At 38.6% G+C, this 22,458-nt stretch overlaps 1 protein-coding gene across 1 annotated transcript; it reads left to right on the top strand.

Moving 5' to 3' along the window:
• Positions 1-286: 286 nt before the first annotated feature.
• LOC140244770 (flavin-containing monooxygenase 5-like) lies at positions 287-22,458 on the top strand. The gene is made up of 10 exons (XM_072324389.1): positions 287-640; positions 9,781-9,950; positions 11,037-11,198; positions 12,058-12,184; positions 15,948-16,118; positions 16,914-17,070; positions 18,016-18,117; positions 18,553-18,738; positions 19,487-19,620; positions 20,820-22,458. The coding sequence occupies exons 1-10, from the start codon at positions 330-332 to the stop codon at positions 20,995-20,997; spliced, it is 1,698 nt and encodes a 565-aa protein (XP_072180490.1). The 5' UTR covers positions 287-329; the 3' UTR covers positions 20,998-22,458.

Raw genomic sequence — 22,458 nt, 5'->3', positions numbered from 1 at the left:
AAAAAAATGTAAATTATGGTAGGCTGTGTGTGTCTTCAATAATATTCTATAAACTTTCGTATAAGAATGAAAATTTTGGAGCGACTTTTTCATCCAAGCATTAATTAACAAAAGAAGTAAGGAACAAGGGAATTTTTTCTGTAATTTTGACAACAATTTGAAGATGGTTCTAAAAACATAAGATAAACGGAAAAGAGAACCCGATGGCATACCATAATTTTCAGTTAAATTCTTCGTGAAACATCTCCCCTCCCCCCCCCCCCCCCCTCCCCGCGATATCGAATATCTCGATATGCCAGTCCAGAATTCGTTAATGAGTAACCCCGAAAATGGCCGCGAGGAGCCGTATTATGTCATCAGACAATATGCAAAAGATCCTGAGTAGAACAGAGTTGGAAGAAGAGATCGAACGTAAGAGAATAGAGAGGTCTGGGAAGCTGACGAAAAGGAAAACCATGCCGCTAGATCGTGTCCCTCGCACGGACGTCTGCGTGATAGGAGCGGGCATCTCCGGGCTGGCCGCGGCGAAATGCCTCCGAGAGTCCGGCTTGGACGTGGTGGTTTACGAAAGGACGGGAGAGGTTGGCGGGCTTTGGGTATTCAGGGAGCATGATTATGGAGTCATGAGATTCACTCACATGTGAGCATCTTCCTTGAATTGTTCCCCAGCCTCTCAATAAATCACTAAAAGTAAAACCGGTAATCGTGTAGAAATGCACACCTCCCGTTTCCTTCGCCGTTTGTCAATCAAATTTTTTGCAGCTATTGGAGATTTACCATATTGTAGAAAATTGTACTGTGGAGTGTAGGTCAAATAAAGTAAAAACATAAGGGGATGTCTAACGTAAATAGAATGTGGCACAACTAACTGGACACTATCTACACAGGAACCTGATGAAAGTTCCTGCAGGTACCGTAGCTTGTTTATAGGAAAAAGTTGATTGATTCCAGGACAATATTTGACATTTCCCCCTCCCCATTTTGTAAGGTTAAATCATAAATGATGTTTATTAACTGATGATAAATACAAGCTGCACATCCTGTGTCAATTACATAGGCAGCTTGGTGAAGTTGAAGCACTGTTGGGTTTCTGTTGCGTACTAGAATAGGGCATTTACTATGAGCCTTCCATTTTCTTGATGCATAATATCCAGCTCATTTTTTTGTTTTGTTTGTTTGGCTGTTTTTTTGCCTTGCTTTCAGTGCCTGTAGGCTATTGTTGATATGCCTTGACTAGCCGGGCCCTGTTGCATAGAACTGGTAACTTTACAATACGGTCAAGGTAGATCTGCAATCATTGGTAACCATCGGTGATTTTGTGGCTTTGATTGGCTGTAAGATAGTGTTACTATGATACCGGTAGTTAATATACTTTAACAACGGTATGTTGTAAATTTATAGTTACCACTATATAGGGCCTAGTTTATGTGTGTGGGGTTTTTTTTCTTATGTATTCAAGAGCTAGGCCAAGATTTTCAATTTTACTGCATTGAAATAGTCTTTTTTTAGTTATGGTCAATAGTGTTCTTTTTTTTTTTTTGGTTTTTTTTTTTACATTTTGTTTTGTTTTTGTGAGTTTTTTTTGTTTTGTTTGTTTGTTTGTTTGTTTTTTTGCTTACTATAGGCCTAGAGCTCTAATTGACCCTTAAATGATTTCATATTTCTTTGGATTCTTGCTGATGATAGCTGCGTGCCAGTAGCAGTAGTTTGTGCCACTAGGTGGTATTAATCATACAGGGAGATACGTTATATGTCGATGCTTCGGCCCCACCTGCCCGGTAAAGCCTGCTATGGGGTCTGTATTATAAAATCATCACATAAAATTCTTTATGTAAATCTCAGAATGGCCAAAGTCGTTCATATGCAGCTAGACCTCTAGACGAGACTTTTACGCACTTATCCATTTCATGAAGTCTCTCATTATGAACTCATAAGTGGGTTATGAGTGAAAAGTCTCTAGATTGAATTTAAGACTTTCATGACACAGACCCCAGGACATTTAGGCATGTGCCCCTCACTTCTACTCGTCAAGCTGCACTTTTTGCCCAACTGTCAGGTTTTAGTTGCCCTAGGCAAGAGGGTTTGGAGAACTGTTATACACTTCAACTTTTTTTTTATGCCTCCGCCACGAAGTGGTGCCGGAGGCATTATGTTTTCGGGTTGTCCGTCCGTCCGTCCGTCCGTCCGTCGTCCGTCCGTCCGTCCGTCCGTCCTTCCGTCCGTCCGTAATGAATTTTGTGGACATGGTAACTATCAAAACCTGTTGAGGTATCCTAATGAAACTTGGCATGTATGTGTATTAGGGGGTGAAGTTGTGCTTATCAACTTTTGGGTGCACATGCTCAAGGTCAAAGGTCAAGGTCAAATACATAAAATTTCACTATTTCCACCATATCTATTGAATGCCTGAAGATATTTTCTGGAAACTTAGTGTATACATGTATTACCCAATTGAAATTCTCTGGTGAAAGTTTGGGTCATGAGGTCAAAGGTCAAAAGGTCAGGGTCAAATACATAAAATTTCACTATTTCCACCATATCTATTGAATGCCTGAAGATATTTTCTGGAAACTTAGTGTATACATGTATTACCCAATGAAGATTATCTGGTGAAAGTTTGGGTCATGAGGTCAAAGGTCAAAGGTCAAAAGGTCAAGTAAAAATATTAAAACTTCTTTTTTTTTTCTCCATACCTTGGAAAATTGTTCAAGGTATCTTCATGGAACATAGTATATACTGACTGGAAGTGATTATCTAGAGAATGTAGGGTTCATGGGGTCAAAGGTCAGTGGTCAAAGGTCAAGTGCAACACTTCAAAACTTTACTATTTCCCTCCTATCATGCAATGCCAGCAGGGTAAATTTCTTTTTACACTTGGTGTATGCATACATGTGTAACCTAATAGAAATTCTCTGGAAAGTTTTTTTTTTCCTTCTTTTTTTGCCTCAAAGGTCAAAAGGTCAAAGATCAAGTGAAAGTGCTGAACTAACTTTTTCCTCCATATATCGGAAGTGGCTCAAGTTATCTTGAAACATAGTACATATTATGCATGTTCTACCTGAAAGTGATTATCTTATGAATTTTAGGGTCAAGGGCCAGATGAAAATGGTAACAATTTACTATTCTATTCAGAAATTGCACTTTTTCTCCACACCTGTACCTTGAAAATTACTCAATGCCTAAATGTATGAATGGGTCAAAGTCAAGTTAAAGTCCTTAAATCCCTAGATACATGCTCTCCTATTCATCCAATTAAACCTAGGTCAAGGAAGGTGAACATTCAACACATTTGTGACAAACTTGTCATTTCAATATTTTGCCAATTTTGTGAAAATGTAATCACACATTGTCCACATGTACTATCTAGACCTATTGGGAAAATCATGCATTATGGCGGAGGCATACCAGTCGCCAAAGCGACATTTCTTGTTTTTTTTTTTTTTTGTTTTTTTTTTTGTTTTTTTTTTAATGAAACGAGTTGTTGCTGCCTCTGAAGTTGGAGATGACATCAGTAACTGCTAATACTGAATAGGCCCGACTATTTATATCCCCTTCTGCTATTTTGGGTGTTGCTTATAAGTGGCATTTGTAATCATGTGTACTCTCATCCAATACTTGAACCATGATAACATTTTCATGTTGAAATTGTAGTTTGATTCAAGGAACACATACTTTGGCCATTAGCAGTGTGAAGTGTTTACTTTTGTTAATAATAGTGCTCCAATGTGTGGAGTTATCAGCTCCTTGAAGTCAATTTGAAGTCTTATGTTAGAAGCTCAACAAATGAGTTGTATGAACTCAACCTCAAGCATGGCACAACATTTTGTTAGTAATGTACACAAAAAAAAAAATTAAAAAAATAACAAGATGATCTGTGTATCAGGTATATAGAGGATATGTTTCTGGATGTAAACAGGAGGTCGTATTTTTGAATCCTGCCGTTAATCTTTGGACATGCAAGATGTTTCATCCACTAGCTTCACTTAAATGTCCCTCATGACCAAAGGGTATAAAACTAAAAGAATAGCAGCAAATGTTGAATTGAATTGAATTGAAATGAATTATTGGTAAAAACATACACCGTAAAACATAGCTGCCGTTAGGCTGAATTGCTGTTTATACCTTACAATAATTCAAAATTACACTGAATTACACATTTAAAATCTCTGTGGTATAAATATTCAAAAATGATAAATATGGAAAATCGATCGGTTTCTGACTTCCTTTTGATGTTTGAGAGCCAAATGTATTCATTCTCATAAAAAAATAATAATATTAACTTCATCCTGATACTTCCTATTCTGCATTAATATGTCTGGCTAATATATAAATGATAGAATATTTTGAAAGATCAGTGCCAATACGGAGTATTAAAATGAGTCCATTTTGGATCTATCAATTCGAAATTTAACACCATGGGCTCCTGATTTTCCACCAATGTCTTGTTGCTGATAACTTCAATTCTTCACATCACTGATTCCCTTAATGAAGAGAATTATCAAATTGCCCCCCCCCCCCCCCCCCCCCCCCGTCCCTGTAGTGGTTGATTTGAAGTGATTTTGATGTTCAAACATACCTCGAGAATTTCCAAGGGAAATAAAAACTGGTAGGCCCTATTGTGTATGATAAAGTGAGAGATTGGCAATCTTCTTTTATCTATCAGAGCAGTTGAAAATGACCTGCTGTTATTATTTCTTGATAAAATAACATACAAACGTGTAAATCTTTCCTCAGGAACTTTTTTTTTTCTCTGACTGTCAAGGGAAAAGCTAGATCTTTCGCACCATGCCGTAAGACCTACAAAGTCCCTCTACTGTAAATTTGCAATGAACTCATAGAATGAAAAAAATCTAGTAGTGGGAGGCCTCTATGTGGCACAATTTCTTATCACAGACTGCAGTTCTAATTCACAGTTGTGATAGTAAGGTATTGTCTACATTGTAGTTATCTCAAAGTGTTTTCTTAATATACACAAGATTTGTAGAATCAGTTGCCACTTGATGAAATTCTACATAAACCCTATTTTGTGTCCAGCATCTACTTCCAAAGGTCAAGGGCACAGTCTCCCCATTGAACTTTTCTGATGATGTGGTCGGGCTAAAGTGTTGGTAAGAAAGTCTGAAAATGATAAAGCTTGCAATGGACACAAACTCAGTATGCAGAGTTCAGAAACTTACTATTTAAATACACAATCAGACAGATGCAGTCGGAATAGTGGAAATTTGTGATTAACCACTTGTATGTGATATTTCATAATCTGTGAAGAGATGATACACAACACACTATATCTAGTCGGGAATGACCTAAAATGAAATTAGGCTTCATGTTTTACAAGCAGTTGACTCAAAAAAAAAAAAAAAAAAAAAGATATTGAGTAGGATCAGAGTTGTAGAAGTTTCAGTAAGACTGTTCATGAAATAGGAAAATTGCAACATTTTTGAATTTGTAAGAGTATTTAAGGACGTTCCTCAGTTAAAGTGAAATCCATGTCATTTTCTTCAAACTTTCCATACCGTAACTTTGACCCATCCAAAGCCCAAATATGTAGATAAAACCATAGGTTCATGTGCTTGTTTTTCTTCTACGGAACTTTGAAGAATATGACTAATCTGCCGTCCTGTACCAAAATGATAGCGTAACAGGATCAAGACCATGATTGGCAACAAAATCTGCAATGACAAACTTAAATCCCCATAATTCTTTCAAAATCCACGTTATTTTCTCCAAATATGCAAAAATTGCAGAAAAGGGTACAATGTACCCAAAACAAGGAAAAGATTTAAAGTTAATAGGGTTTACACTCTCATTCTTGAGCAAGCAGCGCCCTCACGCGGCAGAATATATCGAAATCTCTCAAATCCTTCTCATCATCGTTTTCTGTTAGGGGTGACCAAAAGGACAAGGTTCATAAAAGTTATGCTGTACATTCAAAACCCATGTCATTTTCACGAAACTTGACCAAATTGTAGAAAAAGTTTTACTAATTCCAGGAAAACAATAAAAAGTGAGGGTTCATGTGCTCGTTTTTGTGCTATAAATAGCAGCGCCCCCATGCGACATATCATCGTAAGTCCCCAAAATCTGGTCAGGAACCTATGCAGGGATGCCCTGACAGGGTGGGTTCATAAATCTCGCACTGTACATTCAAAACCCATGTCAAATTCATGAGAATTGACCAAATTGTAGAAAGAGGCTTACTAATACCAGAAAAACAATCAAAAGTGGGGGTTCATGTGCTCGTTTTTGTGCTAGCAGCGCCCCCATGCGACATATATCATCGTTAGTCCCCAAAATCTGGTCAGGAACCTATGCAAGAATGCCCTGGCAGGATGCGTTCATAAATCTCACACTGTACATTCAAAACCCATGTCATTTTCACAAAACTTGACCAAATTGTAGAAGAAGGCTTACTTATTCCAGAAAAGCAATCAAAAGTTGGGGTTCATGTGCTAGATTTTGTGCTGGGAGCACCCCCATATGATAGAAATCATCCTAGGACCCCCAAATCTGGTTATAAACCTAACATGGGTGCCCTGATTAGGTGGGGTTCATGAATGTCATGCTGTACATTCAAAACCCATGTCATCTTTACAAAACTTTATCAAATTGTAGAAGAATGGTTACTTAATGCAGAACAATTGTAAAAATAGGGGGTTCATGTGCTCGCTTTTGTGTTAGCAGAGCCTCCTTGCGACAGAAATCATCGTAAGACCCCCAAATCTGGTCAGGAACCAGTGCAGGGAGATACCCTGGCAGGATGCATGAATCTCATGCGGTTCACTCAAAACCCCATTTTCTTTTCTTTCTTTTTTTTTTTCAAAAACAGAAAACAAAAAACGTGTCACAATTGCAGTGATATGGTGGAAAAATAGTGATATGGTGGAAAAATATTCAGAAAAGAAGGTCCATGTGCATTTTTGTTATTTCCCTTACACAGCCATAATGATATCATGTGGACGCAGGCGTGGAAAACTCCACATTAACATGCTTGTTTGTTTGTTTTGCCCACTTGCTGTAACCATGTGCAGAAAGTTTATAATGGAGGAAGAAGAATAAATATAAGGAAATGGGAGTTTTGGCATTAGTCTGACGGTCCTCCAAAGGAAAAACAAATCTTAATATAATGACGTTGATTGTAGATTGTATGTGTTGGTTGTTGCAGTGGTTGGTAAAGTGCGTTTTGTGAACTATGGATATGTACCTCGAGTACCCCCCCCCCCAAAAAAAAAAAAAATAATAATAATAATGATGATTCTTTTATTCTCCTTCTGTTACACCAGATTTGGTAATCAAAAATTAATATCTGAATGGTGAAAGTGATAAATTTCATATTTGGTAATACTTTCCTGACCTTATATTTTGTAACCAAAAATAAAAAACACACACAATATTTTGTATTAGTAATGACAAGTTTAGATCTCATTTAGATTCTAACAGAGATATTCAGATTGTTTTCATTGTTAGACCTAAAGATGAAATTTGTGTCATATGTTTGTTTTGTTGTTGTTGTTTTTTTGTTTTGTTTTTAACACCTAGTTTAGTAAACTAGTATACCAGTCCCCGACTAGGGCCTGTAGGCCCTAGGTACCTTAGCACTCGATTTGCCCGTGTTAACCCGTTGAGGACGGTTTGATTTTGCTACAACACGCATTTCCCATAGACACCTGCCCGAGTATACTCGGGACTCGTCCTCAACGGGTTAATGAACAGATAATGAACTGCATGTCGCAAAACAGATCTATGGATTGAAAATGGAAACAGCTCAGTTGTTGCTGCCTCTGAAGCTGGAGATGATATCAGTAGCTGCTATAACGGGCCCGACTATATCACCCACTTCTGCTATTTTGGGTGCTGCTCATAAGTGGCATAATGTGTAATCATGTGTACTCTCATCCAACACTTGAACCATGATAACATTTTCATGTTGAAATTGTAGTTTGATTCAAGGAACACATACTTTGGCCATTAGCAGTGTGAAGTGTTTACTTTTGTTAATAATAGTGCTCCAATGTGAGGAGTTATCAGCCCCTTGAAGTCAATTTGAAGTCTTATGTTAGAAGCTTAACAAATGAGTTGTATGAAGTCAACCTCAAGCATGGCACAACATTTAGTTAGTAATGTACACAAAAAAAAATTTAAAAATGGAAACAACTCAGTTCCACTTCCAAGCTTCCCGATTCCGTCGATCAGTGTTGTGTTATACATGACCATATGCGGCTGGAACCGCTGAACTTTGCGTAGTACGTACAGATTGTAACGCGTATAGTACAGTCGGCACGCGAGCCGAGCGAAGCCGCCCAGCGCGGCCGTGGTGGGGAGCTGTCGGGTATCCGGGGATTTCTAAGTAGTAATAGATGACTTTGCTTAATGGAAACCAAAACCCAGAGAAATGTGGATTCAATAAAAGCAGCAACATCAGTAGAACACATCAATGAAAGCTTAAGGAAAATCAGACAATTGATGCAAAAGTAATACATTTTTAAAGTTTTGGTGTTGTAATGACTAGATATGGAGACTACTTCAGTTTATGACATCATGTGTGGACAATGATATTTTTATTTTGGGCCACTACATACATGTTTATTTTACAGCCACCAAAAATGTCAGATTTACAAATTCTAGTGGCCTGAAAGGGGCCACCACATGAAAAAAAAAAAAATTGTGTCATGCACTATTGAGTGATTAACAAGCGGCTGGAATAAAAGTTGATTTTTCTTTTTTCACACTGAACATTTCAACACTCAGACAGGGAATAGAAAAAGATTTAAAAAGTATCAAATTACACTAATGCGATTTGTGGGACTTTTAACAGGTTAAGAAAGGCTGCATGTTAACCTAATTGAACACTCCTTTGATAAAGCTGTTCAAAGTTGCTTGAAGTCTTATGCATCATTTAAGATTTATCTGAGCAAATACAACATAGGACAAACACTTGATTACAAGTGACCCCCTGTGAGAGTAACCTTGTAATTCAAGAAAACAAAGTAAGGAATCAAGTATACAGTGTGATAAATTCAGGTAAAGTGGCCAAATTTTTACTCTTTGGTTTGGATTGATATTAGTGTATTTGTATCTTTCCCCATTATGACCGATTTGAAATTTAAATAAATACGTGTGTAGGTGTGATGACAAACTCTCAATGCTTTGTACAGTAAGAATGTTTGGTAGTAGTCTTGACATCAAATGTACCCATTCATTCTTTTTTTAAGCCTGAATAATAATTAGATAATTGATTATAATGATAATGATAAAAGATCATAATAACAATGGTGGAATTATTATTGTTATTATTATTTTTTTTATTATTATTATTATCATTATTATTGTTATTATTATTATTATTATTATTATTATTATTATTATTATTATTATTATTATTATTATTATTATTATTATTATTATTATTATTATTATTATTATTATTATTATTATTAATATTATTATTATTATTTTATTATTACAACAATAATGTTTCCTTCAACCTAGGTAGCCTCTTCAGTGTTGCCATTGCTCTACCAGAGGGCCTTGCCATTATTATTGCCCTAGCGTTGCCAGGTGCACATTTGTACACCCGGGTCGAGAGGGGCATGGCAGTTAAAAATATCTTGTTCAAGGACGTAAGCACTGGGTGGGAATTGAACTTGGGTCCTCACACTTGGAGTCGGGACTCTTAGCCACTATAAACAAATGAGCAAATAGGTAAATAATTTATGTTTAGATAACATATAAGTTCAGTTATGTAGTTTGATTTTTATTTCATTATTTGTTACTAATCCACAGAAATGTCTCCAAGCAAAACTACTGCTTCTCTGATTTCCCCTTCCCGGACAACGTCCCAGAGTTCCCGCACAACAGACAGATGGCGCAGTACATTGCCGACTACACAACCAATTTCAAGCTGCAAGAATGCATCAAATTTCACCGGAAAGTCACGCGAGTGGAGAAGGAAGGTACTGTCAGCCAAACCAGGCAGTAAACAAGTGTGTAGTGCCACCCACACTTTGCTCAAAGTGGCTTTAACCATTCATGTCCTGCAGGAAATTTTGCTGTAGTTATATCATCATCTTCACACCTCTTACTTTCACTGCATTGGCTGATATTTTATATTTTTAAAAAGATCAGATGGAACTGCTTGAATTCATTAAATCTACACAAAAGCAGAGAACAAAAATGTATTGACCAGCAGTGCGTGGTTAAAAACATCCCTGCATTACTATTTATACTGTAAAGCAAGGTATTTTCACGAATTGGAGCTGACGGCATTTTTCGCGGCGTGAAATTTTCACAAATTGTCACTGGCATTCAGTGCATATAGTGTAGACAAAAACTTTTGCATGGATTTTAATCCTGCGAATCTTGGCTCTCGCGAAATTCCAGAAATTAAAATGCGTGCGAACATTCCTGGTTTTACAGTACGTAATTGTAGTATACTCATGAATAATTTTTTCATGGCCGGCAGTTCGTGAAAGTTCCATGCCACAAATTTTTCTGATTCTACAGAAGAAAAAGAACCGAGGACAAATGAGAAGAAGAGGAGGATGTGGTTGTTATTGTGCTCAAGTATACATGCTTTGCATGCTGTCTGGCGATTTCTATGCCACACTCATGCACCACGATACTGCTGCATTGTCAGTGGTTGGATCTTAACCCATTGAGGACAGACTGATTTTGCTACAACCCACATTTCCTGTAGACCCCTGCCCGAGTATACTTGGGACTCATCCTTGACAGGTTTAAATGAGCATTTAATCAGTCGAAATAAGAGTGTTAAGTAAGGACCAAAAATTTTTTTATGTTTTTCTGTTGTGTAGGAAATGTTTTTGGGAAATCTTCATTGTTCAGGGCACCATTTCATAAAAGCTTTCAGCCCTGACAAGTTGTCAGTCTCTTCTGACAATGTCAGTAAAATCCTTGATTTTGATTGGATGAGCTGTGATCATTGACTGTTACTATGGTGATCGTTGGAGACTGACAACTTGTCGGGGCTGGCAGCTTTCATGAAACGGATACCCCGTTGCTCCCGTTGCTCTTTGAAGGAGATTCGTGGAGAATTACGTCTGTTGCCGTGGAGGATGACGGGAAGGGACGCGAGAAGTTCGGCCAGGAAGAGGTCCTCATTGCCAGCCATGTTGCCATAGCAACAGGGCACCATGCCAAGCCCAGCTGGGCAAAGTTCCCCGGGCAGGACAAATTCAAAGGTGAAGAACAAAGACGGTACTCAATGTGATTGGCTTCAGATAACGATTATGTTGCCCTCGTGAAGTTTAACGCCAATCATTTCAGAAACACTTACTGCTTGATATTAGTAGAATAAACGATTACGACTGGCCGAAGTTTGTTGAAGAGAGATAAGCTGGCACGGAGTTGTGAAAAAGCAAGACAAAATTGCAAGGAATGGAAGTGATAATAATGTTATCAGAAATGCACTTAAGTTAAATTTCAACGTTTATCTTTGGTTTTTCTTTCGTGAGGTTCAAAAGCAAGCCTGAGCTTCGCATAAAACTGGAGACAAAGTTTATTCACACAGCACCTAGGGCAAATGCGAATTAAGCATAAGCTCAGCCATGTATTTTCATTGATTCATAGTGGGGACGGCCCCTTTTTTGCGTAATACATAAAAATACATACGGTCCTACCACTTGGGCCCCCCTTTTTTTTCACCCAAGTATACCAGAAGTGGTACCAGAAAAATGTAACTTTTTTCTTTCTTTTTTTTTTTCTTGCTTGACAGCTGATTAAACCTGGAAGTGGAACCAGAGATAGATAAACTGGGTCTCTTCATTTTTAGAAACGTAGCGCCGACCCTGAATAGTCGTGGCCGTGGCATTGATTATTAGCTCACATGTCTTCATTTCATCACAAACTAATGTATTCCCGGAAGACTCAGAAGTCTTTGTTTTTTTCTGCGTTTGAAGTGGATGAGTTCCAGCCTCTCATTACAGTTGCACAAAGATGCCATATAGAACTCTTCTGTTCCATTGAAGAATCTCTCGTTAGGTTTCTGATTTATGTCTTTCTCTCCTTCTTGTTCGCCTCCTGTACTTCTTCTTCTTACAGGTGAGGTGATTCACAGCGTAGACTACAAGGACGCCATCACCAACCGAATGGTGGGAAAGCGAGTCCTTCTCGTCGGGATCGGAAACAGCGCCGTCGACGCTGCTGTCGATCTTGCGACTGTTGGAAGGTTGGTCAAAGGTCATGCCAAAGCGTTCAAAAATTTGAAAAGCACACAGTACTCCCCCACCCCCCACCCCTATAAAAGGATACAAGAAAGACAACAACAGCAACCAAAGCTTAAACAAGATATTACAAAATTAACAATGGCATCACTCACAGCTCACTCCGTAACAAAGGCCTAAAACAATATCTCTTGTAATAGTTTCATTTTTAATACAAAAAAATATATATTCTCTTCTTTCTCGTTTATCTTGTTTGTTTCATATATAGTTCCCTATGTTTCCACTAAGAATAAACAAAGCTTAAACAAGATATTACAAAATTAACAATAGCATCACTCACAGCTCACTCTGTAACATAGGCCTAAAACAATATTTCTCATTTATCTCATTTGTTTCATATATAGTTCCCTATGTTTCCACTAAGAATGATCATGGCATATGATATATGTCACAAAGCAGCCTTACTGAAAGTCTACTGTTAATGATCACAGAAGCAAAAAAAAAAAAAAAAAAAAAAAAAAAAAAAGAATATTTGGTGACATCCTCATGTTGATACTGTGTCGCTTAAATGGCCGTCTACTTTGTGGGACGTGCTTGTTGGCATTTCTGTCCATCTGTTGATTTTGAAAATCGGCGTCGTCGACCGCTTATCGGTGGTCTTATCTGGAGGGTAGATGTGGGGTATGAAAGGCTGATGCCCCTGTTGAGCCACGTGTCAGCAAACTTTGTGGGAGTAGTGTCAGCGTTCTGTTGCTCTTGAACTCCTGAACAATGAGCGTGTTTTTATCATCTTTTAAAAAGTGAATAAAACAGAAGTCTGGCATAGGCGATGGAATTTGTCACTTGAAATATCCATTGATCACATAAATATCAGATACTTTTACAGAAAAGTTTCATGGAAGGTGTAACTGTTGTACGTGCAACATGTTAATTTTGATCTTTGTGAAGTGGTACCCATTTTTTATTGTCCCCGCCGAACGAGTTCGAGCAGGGGACTATGAAACGGGCTCCGTACGTGTGTGTCCGTCCGTCCGTCCGTGTGTCCGTCCGTGTGTCCGTCCGTGTGTCCGTGTGTGCGTCCGTGTGTGATCAAAATGTTCAATTTGCTACTTCTCTGTCATTTATGAGCCAATTTTAATTCTGTTTGCTTTATATGATAGCACTACAAGGGAGCTTTGAAACTTCTACACAGAATTTCAGTCGTGACCTTTGACCTTGACCTTTGACCTATATTGTACATTTTGCTACAAAATGCTACTCCTTCGCCATTTCTAACCCGATTTCGATTCCGTTTGCTTTATATGATGGCACTAGGTGAGGGCTTCAAAACTTCTACACAGAATTTTGACCTTTGACTTCTTTGACCTTTGACCCTGATTTTTGACCTATATTGTACATTTTGCTACAAAATGCTACTCCTTCGCCATTTCTAACCCGATTTTGATTCCGTTTGCTTTATGTGATGGCACTAGGTGAGGGCTTCAAAACTTCTACGCAGAATTTTGACCTTTGCCTTCTTTGACCTTTGACCTTAATTTTTGACCTATATTGTACATTTTGCTACAAAATGCTACTCCTTCGCCATTTCTAACCCGATTTTGATTCCGTTTGCTTTATGTGGTGGCACTAGGTGAGGGCTTCAAAACTTCTACACAGAATTGTGACCTTTGCCTTCTTTGACCTTTGACCTTGATTTTTGACCTGTATTGTACATTGGCTACAAAATGCTACTCCTTCGCCATTTCTAACCCGATTTCGATTCCGTTTGCTTTATGTGATGGCACTAGGTGAGGGCTTCAAAACTTCTACACAGAATTTTGACCTTTGCCTTCTTTGACCTTTGACCTTGATTTTTGACCTGTATTGTACATTGGCTACAAAATGCTACTCCTTCGCCATTTCTAACCCGATTTCGATTCCGTTTGCTTTATGTGATGGCACTAGGTGAGGGCTTCAAAACTTCTACACAGAATTTTGACCTTTGCCTTCTTTGACCTTTGACCTTGATTTTTGACCTGTATTGTACATTGGCTACAAAATGCTACTCCTTCGCCATTTCTAACCCGATTTCGATTCCGTTTGCTTTATGTGATGGCACTAGGTGAGGGCTTCAAAACTTTACACAGAATTTTGACCTTTGACATCTTTGACCTTTGACCTTGATTTTGTATTGCACATTTTGCTACAAAATGCTACTTCCGGCGGGGACATATATTACGCACCGCGTAATTTCTACTTTTCCTTGTTTCATTTGCAGAAATTTTTTTTTTTTCGCAACTGTGCTCAGTGTATTCAAAAGATATCAATTTTCACACACATCTAAAGATAGAGACCTTAGGGGTGAATCTTTTCAAGACAATAAAAAGAAGGTCACATCTTTTCTTTTTTCTTTTGTCTTATGTTCAAAGGAATGATTAAATTCAATTAAGGTCAGACATCTGAAAGCATATGCTATTTTGAGCTGGTCATGTATTACATGTACCCTATAAAAGGCCAATTAATACTTTGGACAAAAATGGGTCACCCTTTTTAACACTGCAGAGTGATTGCCACTTTTTTTTTTTTTTTTTTTTTTTTTTAGATTGTACTAGCACACCTTGTCAAAGTTGGAACGAATTCAAAGTTTCTATTTGACATGGGTCATGGTTTAAATCACAACTGTGAGGTGTGACTTTGACCTGTTCGTTTACCTTCAGATTGTAGTCTTGACGGATATCATGAATTTTGTTTTGGTCAAGTTATAAGGTTCAAATCATGGGTTGAATTGAAAACAACTTCTATTTAGTTTCAAGCATTGCAACCTTGACCTGTTCAAAAAACAACTATATCTTATGGTGGCACACTTTCCCATTTTGCTCTGCATTTTTTTTTTTCTTTTTTCAGTTGTACTATACCATGTGTATTGATACAATGTAGTTAGAGTGTTGGTTGACATGGCATGTGTGGTTTCAGTGTCAAAATACCTCCTTCTGTATGTATCTGCCAGTTTTGGCAATATGTTCTTGTTTGAACAGAGGAAGAATCTGGAGGCGCACTAAAGTATTACACCATGTGCATGATGTTAGTATTTCAGCCTTTGTGTCACATAAGCATACACTGTAAACAAGTATTAAGTGTTGTTATGGTGTAGTATTTCAGCCTCTATGCTTCCTGTACATAGCATACACTGTAACAAAATGTTGTGTTGTATGATGGTGTAGTATTTCAGCCTCTGTGCTTTGTAAGCATACACTATAACACAGTGTTGTGTTGTGATGTAAAACAATCCTAAGGATTCTTATACTGTACATGTCAGGTGTTACAATGTGTACCCTTGTGCTATGTGTAAATAAGCACAGTACAATTATATGTTGTTATGGGTCAAAACATTTCCTCCAGAATGGCACAGTACACAACTTTTAAATTCTTTGCACCATTGATATAGCAAAGTGTTGTCATGGTGTAACACTCCTTTAGGATTCTTATACTATCCTTGTCAGGTGCTATAATGTACTCCCATGCTATGTGTAAATAAACACTGTGTTGTTTAGGTCAACTTGCTTCCACCAGTGTAGCACAATGCACAACTTTTACAGTTTTATGCACTGTAACAAAATTCTGTGTTGTCACGGTGTAACAACCCTGACTGTTTTGACACTGCATGTGTCTTCCCTTGATCGTGTATCTGCATGCTATGTGTAAGTAAATACCTTGTGATATTAGTGTCAAACCTCTCCCTCCAGTGTAACACATTGCACAATCTTTTACACCCACATGAACACACACCAGATGTCAGGAAGTGCACATTAGCTCCCGCTCTGGTGCCTGGGTGTTCCCGAACTACCTCTTCGGCCGGCCGATTGACCACTACAGCTCCCGCCTCCTCCTGTGGCTCCCCTTGAAGATCATGAACCCCATCTCGGAATTCCTTCTCTCCGTTATCCACGGACATCCAAATCAGTGAGTGTCAGGAGAGAGTTGTAAGACGTCTCGCATGCATATATCGTCAGCTGAGAACCAGGAGGGCGCTATTGTGTTCCAAGATTTGAGCATAAAGAAGAACTAAACAATCAACTTTCTTGAAGTGAAAAGGTTATTTAGATAAAAGTGAGTAAGTATTGTGAGTAAGTAATTAGTGAGTAATTTGTAAGTATCATTCCAAATATGATGTGAATTAGAGCCCCTTTTGGTTTTAATGTTGAACATTTTACTGAAAATGAAAGTTATTTATAATTGACATCATAGTGTAGAGGAGATCGAGCTCTACAACATGATACTCATAACTCAATAGGCCTACCCCCAAAAATTGCGATAAAGCCCTTAGGGTTCTTTGCTGACGATATGCACATACATATTGTAGTACATAAATTTGCCAAACTGGCACATGCAGAACGATTAACTTTAAATCTCTAAGATGTGTTGGCTATTTAATGATCAGTTGTAACCCCCCCCCCCCCCTCGAAACACAGAAACACCAGAAACACCAGAAAACTAGGGAATGATACAGACACGTCATAGTTCTTGCCTGGTAATTAGGAATAGTCAACAAACGGTATCAACCGAGTAGAGTGGTGCCAATCGAGAAGTTATGATAAGTGCAGGGGAATCTTGTCATAATGAGGACCTATTAAGATATCTAGTTATATCAGGTTTAACACTATGTCAGGGTCCAAAAAACAAAGAAATATAAAGAGTTGGCACCTTCAAATCACCTTGTAGTAAAGAGGGTTTTGTTATATCTGACCGTGCCTCCAGGTACGGACTGTTTCCCAAGATGCGTGTCTTCCAGACGCAGCCCACGGTTAGCCCCGTTCTCTTCCACCACATCCAGCGGAAGAACGTCCTTATCCACCCCAACATCGACCGTATGGAGGAGAAGAGGGTCTTCTTCACTGATGGGTCTTCGGTAGAGGTATGCTCTTTGCCCCCCTACCCCTCCCCCCAAACTCTTGCCTCTTTGTTGTGACTTCTAGTATGAAAGGATTTCCCCGGCAGATAAATACACTGTAAGAATTAACTGATAGGTCGTTGATAGAGGTATGCTCTTCACCCTCCCCCCCCCCCCACCTTTCCTTCCAATCCCCCACCCTTTCCTCAACCCTTGCTTCTTTATCATAACTTTTAGTGAAGGATTCCATTGGCTTATAAAAATAGAATTGGGATATCAGAAAAGTTGTCACGTCATTAAGTGTGCATATGTGATGGTTTGCATCTGATACCAGTATGCCGTGAAGATTGTCATACTTTCAAAATCCCGTAGCAGTTGAATTCTGTGACAAGTTTGATGAAACTTTGGACAGTCTGTGTGTTTGAGTGCACTATATGTACCGTAGCCAACATGAACTTCGGAGTAGAATTTGAACTTCAAGTTGGTATAGCAATTGCTTTATATGTGTGCTGAGGTGTGAAAGATAGTGCATACAGTAAATCATTAGGATGCTTCTTTCGTGTACCTATCTTTATTCATTTGTCTGCTCCTCTGGCTATTTTCACTTCTGCACTGTGCATAATTTTACTGCATACACACATGGAGAGTGTATGTCTTCCAGTAAATTAAGTGTACAGCCATTAGAGCAAACATGGTTATGATTAAATTTTCATTGCAGCAAAGTAAAAATTCAGGTTCTTGAATTATCATATCTTTATATACTGTACTGTTCAGTCGTAACGGAATTTCGATAAAACGAATTAAAACCGTCAGTCCCAAGGACTTCATTAAAATGGGAGTCCCCTATATTATCATTTTCCATCCATCATTTTTTTACTTTGGGTTTCTCTGTCTCTCTATCTTTCATCTCTTTCTGCTCTCATTTTTTTTTTTTTTGATATAATCATTGATTGATTGATTGATTGACAGGTGGATCACATTGTTTTGTGCACGGGTTACCACATCGACCTCCCCTTCCTCAGCGACGACATCAGGAAGGAGATCATGGAAGTCGGGACGAACACCATCAAGGTACCAACCACACTTCAACCACTGTCACAATTCAACCACCCTGGGTTTTTATCGGACCTACTAGAGTCGCCATGAAAATAATAGAAATAAGATAGTCTATTTGTAGTTACCTTCCCGTACATTACATCATAGCACATTATTCTATTATCATAAGAAGAGATAGTGATGATATAGTTGTAGAAGTCATAGCAGCTAGTAGTAGTAATAGTAGTAGCAGCATTAGAAGTAATAGTAGAATAGTGATATTAGGATTAGTAGTAATAGTAATAACAGTATGAAAATAATGTTTTTATGGTTCTTATTTTCAAAAGTTACTGTATTTGTGATTAAAAGAAAAGCTGAATTAAGGTATAAACGAGATGTGTGTGCAACATACAGTCTATGAGGACCTGAATGAGTGAGACGGTGCTCTCCCAATTTTTTCCCACCCTCCAGCTCTACAAGAACGTCTTCGCTCCGTCCATTGGGAAATCCCTAGCCTTCATCGGCTTCGTCCAGCCGGCGTCCGGCGGTGTGCTTAGTATGTCCGAGGTCCAGGCCAGGTGGTTTGCCGAGCTGTGCAAGGACAAGGTCCAGCTTCCCCCCGTCGCAGAGATGAAAGATGACATTGACAAGGAACTGGTAAAGATCTAAGACTCTACCTCAAAATGAAACTAGAAATGTCGCTTTAGTGACGGGTATGCCTCCGCTGCGTTGTGTTATTCTCCCAATTGGTCAACAGTACATATTGCCAGTGTGTGACAACAGTTTCACACGACACCTTGAGCCATATTTCATATAAGTGGTTTCTAATTATCTCGCAAACAGTTCATAATTCCCATCTCAACCAAAACTATACCATCCCTTCAATGAATACTGGAATTTGCTATGCCAATTTTCATTTGTACATGTAACCAAGTGGACTTCCCCTGACACGCCCATGGCAGTTGAGATTTTTTTTTTTTTTTTTTGATGGAAGTATATATGAAATTTGAACCAATGAGCAAAGTTTGTTTGTTTTTCTACTTACTTGCCTGTGTTGAAATTACCTACTCTTGTAATGGAATGTGATTTCATACTCTTTGTATTGCTTGATTAGATGTTGTCAGAAAATTATAGCAGTAACAAAGGCAACAAACAATTCAAACTTAATGCAGCAATAGGAAGTACAGAACGTATAAACTGGCTGTGCAAATGTTTGAAAATTTATAAGCCTTTTAGCCCCTGACCTTGATTTTGATTGAACTTCTAGCATCCTGTTTATGTCAGTTTACTGTAATTTCAACTTGACCATGGTGTGGAATATCTCTTTTATGCCTCCCCATCTCTGGTAAAGTCAAAATAAATAATATGAAGATACCAGCTCAATTTCTTTGCATCCCATCACCAGAGAGAGAGCGCTGCGAGGTTCTTCAAGTCGGAGCGGCACACCATCCAGAAGGACCCCATCCTCTACAACGACGACATCAGCCAGAAGTTTGGCGCCAAGCCCCAGCTCTGGAGGCACCCCACCCTAGCTTGGAGGTAATTAATGTGCACCATCTCCAGTATATGTTTGCAGTTTGTCACTTGCCTTTCAGAAGGGGTCCTAGCACGAAATGTCACCCAAAACTGAATTCTGGTTTGTGACATAATTTGACAGAGTTTTGAGAGTTTTCCATATGATGTGATCATTATTTTGTGTGTGTGTGTATACTTTTTCAAGCCTGCAAGCCTTAGAGCCCTTCTGCTGAGCTTGCAGTGTTTGTTTGTTTGTTTGTTTTTCACGGTGCAAAGATGATGGTAATATACAAGTGTATCCACAGTGCTGAACAAGAGTCTGAAAGGGAAGTCTAGTTTGGCTACTGTGCAGCACAAAGACTGGTAGCTTTCCAGATCATTGCTATTGTTACCCGCACGTACTCACAACAGCATCAAAGTGTATGCCCTCTTTCATGCTGATGTTAGAGAAATATGATGTAGAAATGAATGTTAAGGCACATTATTGTGTCTGTTGTTCAGCTCAAGTGTTATGGGAGGATGATATCATAGCTGAAATATCTGGAGGGGTTTTAGGGGGGTGGGGCTTAAGAGGGAGCAGACCCAAATTATGAAAAAAAAAAAGAAAGAAATGATGCATATTTTCATGAAGTTAAAGGGACATTCCAGGCAATTTTCATAATTTCTCATCATGTAGTACGTAAATCGACTACTCCATGATAGATTTGTGGAACTTATTGTGGTTCTTGAGCAGAGAAACAATACTTTGAAAAACCTTAAACAAATTACACTGAACAAGGATGATGACATAGGAGGTTCACATATTTCAGAAATGTAGCAGTGTAATTCCATTACAATACCGCTTGCTTGCGAGTTCACCTGTGAATAATCTATGCATGTTTTCTTCTTTTGTTCTGCTTCCTTGATCCCCAACTCATGCATTCTTATGGTGACTCTGCCATGTCATCATCCTTGTTCATTGCAATTTGTTCTAAATTTTGAAAATATTCTTATCCTTCATCCCAATTATCACAAATCCTGAAACTCTGTCCTCAGTATTTCTAATGTATAGTTGTTTAAATGTAAAAATCTGAAAATCATCCGGAGGTCTCCTTTAAATAGTGATTTGGTTATGTACAGACCAAAAGGCAACAATAGAGGTCAACATTTATTTGTATTGTAGGGACCTTATAATGATCCATTTCTTTCCCTCTCTCTCTTTAACTCTTCTATTGGCACTGCAGACTGCTTCTTGGGACCTGCGGCCCCGCCCAGTACCGGCTCCAGGGGCCCAACACGTGGCCAGAGGCCGCTGCGGAGGTGCGCAAGGTGCCCATCACGGGGTTTGCCCACTACGGTACGCTGGCTGTGGTCCTCCCTGTGCTGCTACTTTTGCTGTGGTGCTTTCTCGTCCTTGTGTGATGAGTGCGCAACCGTCACTGATCTCTAGCTGTTGTAAATTAACATCTGGATATCTCATTGGCCCATTGACGCTGTACAAACGATCAAAATTGCCACTGGTACGCGAGCCGCCATGTTACCACACACGCTCTCTCACTGACGTGCAGGCATTTTCAAAGCAGAATTATTGATAAAAAATATGATGTTGTGAGCTCCGTGCATAAGTGTATGGCGAAGTAGCATCTTTTGAGTGATTGATGTGTGTGGTAAGATGGTGGTACTGTGGCTTCAAAGCGATTGGCCGATAAGATATCCAGATATAAAGATCGGTGATAACTGCAGAGGAGAGGTGCCTTTATGATTGGCACAATGAGCATTGTGGAAATGTATGTAAAGCCAGGGTGTACTTGTAGCTTGAAATGATGTCTTGCCCATTGAACACCACACATGATATGATGCACATTGTCAATACCATGAGAAGTTCAATGTTTTTTTTATCTGCAAAATCACTGGTAGACATGTTGTCACATACCATTGCAAAAGCAGCATTAATTTAAGGAGCCTTTCAAGCACTTACTGCAGAATTACCACAGGGCAATTTACAAGAATAACCTTGCCCAAAAACAAAGTGACAAAAATGAGATGGTTGAGTGAAAAGTGAAAAGTCTTTGCAATTACTCTGAAATGTTTCACTCTCTTGAGAGTTTTGTCGAGTTTTGTAACGTTATGTAATTTCATGCTGTGTCTTCAGGTGTTCTCATTGGCACCCACTTTATACCCGTGTGTGTGTGTGTGTTTTCTTTTTTGTGTGTGTGTGCATTAGTCAAACTGTGGCAATATCGTCATTCCAATGTAGGCAGCATAATTTAAGTAATATAATTTATGGCCAAGGAAACATGAAAATATTTGACCAAATATACTGTATGTTACACAAACAATTATTTGTCGTCGATATGAGCTCTACGGTGAATGATGCCCGTATTGCACTTGTCCGGATATCAAATTGGGGCATCAAGTTGTTATCTATTTTCTATTTTTATGCGCTTGAATTTTTGTCACTCTGCTTTTCTAGGTGTAACATAAAAATCAAAGGTATGAATTCTCAAGTCTACCCCTGGCTGTGTGTGTTTATTCCAATTCTGCACAGTATGTCCTTGGGGCATTGACTGTTGTTTTTTTTAACATCCAAAGACATTTTATTCTTTGTGAGTATGGCTTATTTGAATGTTTGTGCTTGTGCCCATCCATGCTGTGCGAGTGTATGTGTGCTTTCTTGCACATGCATCAAAATTCTGTGAATGATCAGTACATGTATGGAGATTATATATTAAGAGCTCTAAAAAGTTACTAATGGTGCTGCAGCTAATTATGATGCCTTAAAAATGAATTCTGAGCAATAAGAAGTGCAATTAAGTGGTGTATTTGGAATGAGAAGGTCAAGGTGAAACAAGAAATAGTCTTTCTGAGAATGTGGTTGCCATG

This window comes from Diadema setosum, chromosome 21 (assembly GCF_964275005.1).
Source record: "Diadema setosum chromosome 21, eeDiaSeto1, whole genome shotgun sequence".
Taxonomy (NCBI): domain Eukaryota; kingdom Metazoa; phylum Echinodermata; class Echinoidea; order Diadematoida; family Diadematidae; genus Diadema; species Diadema setosum.
Note: the sequence above shows the minus strand (reverse complement) of the source record. Positions and strands in the feature narration are given on the sequence as shown.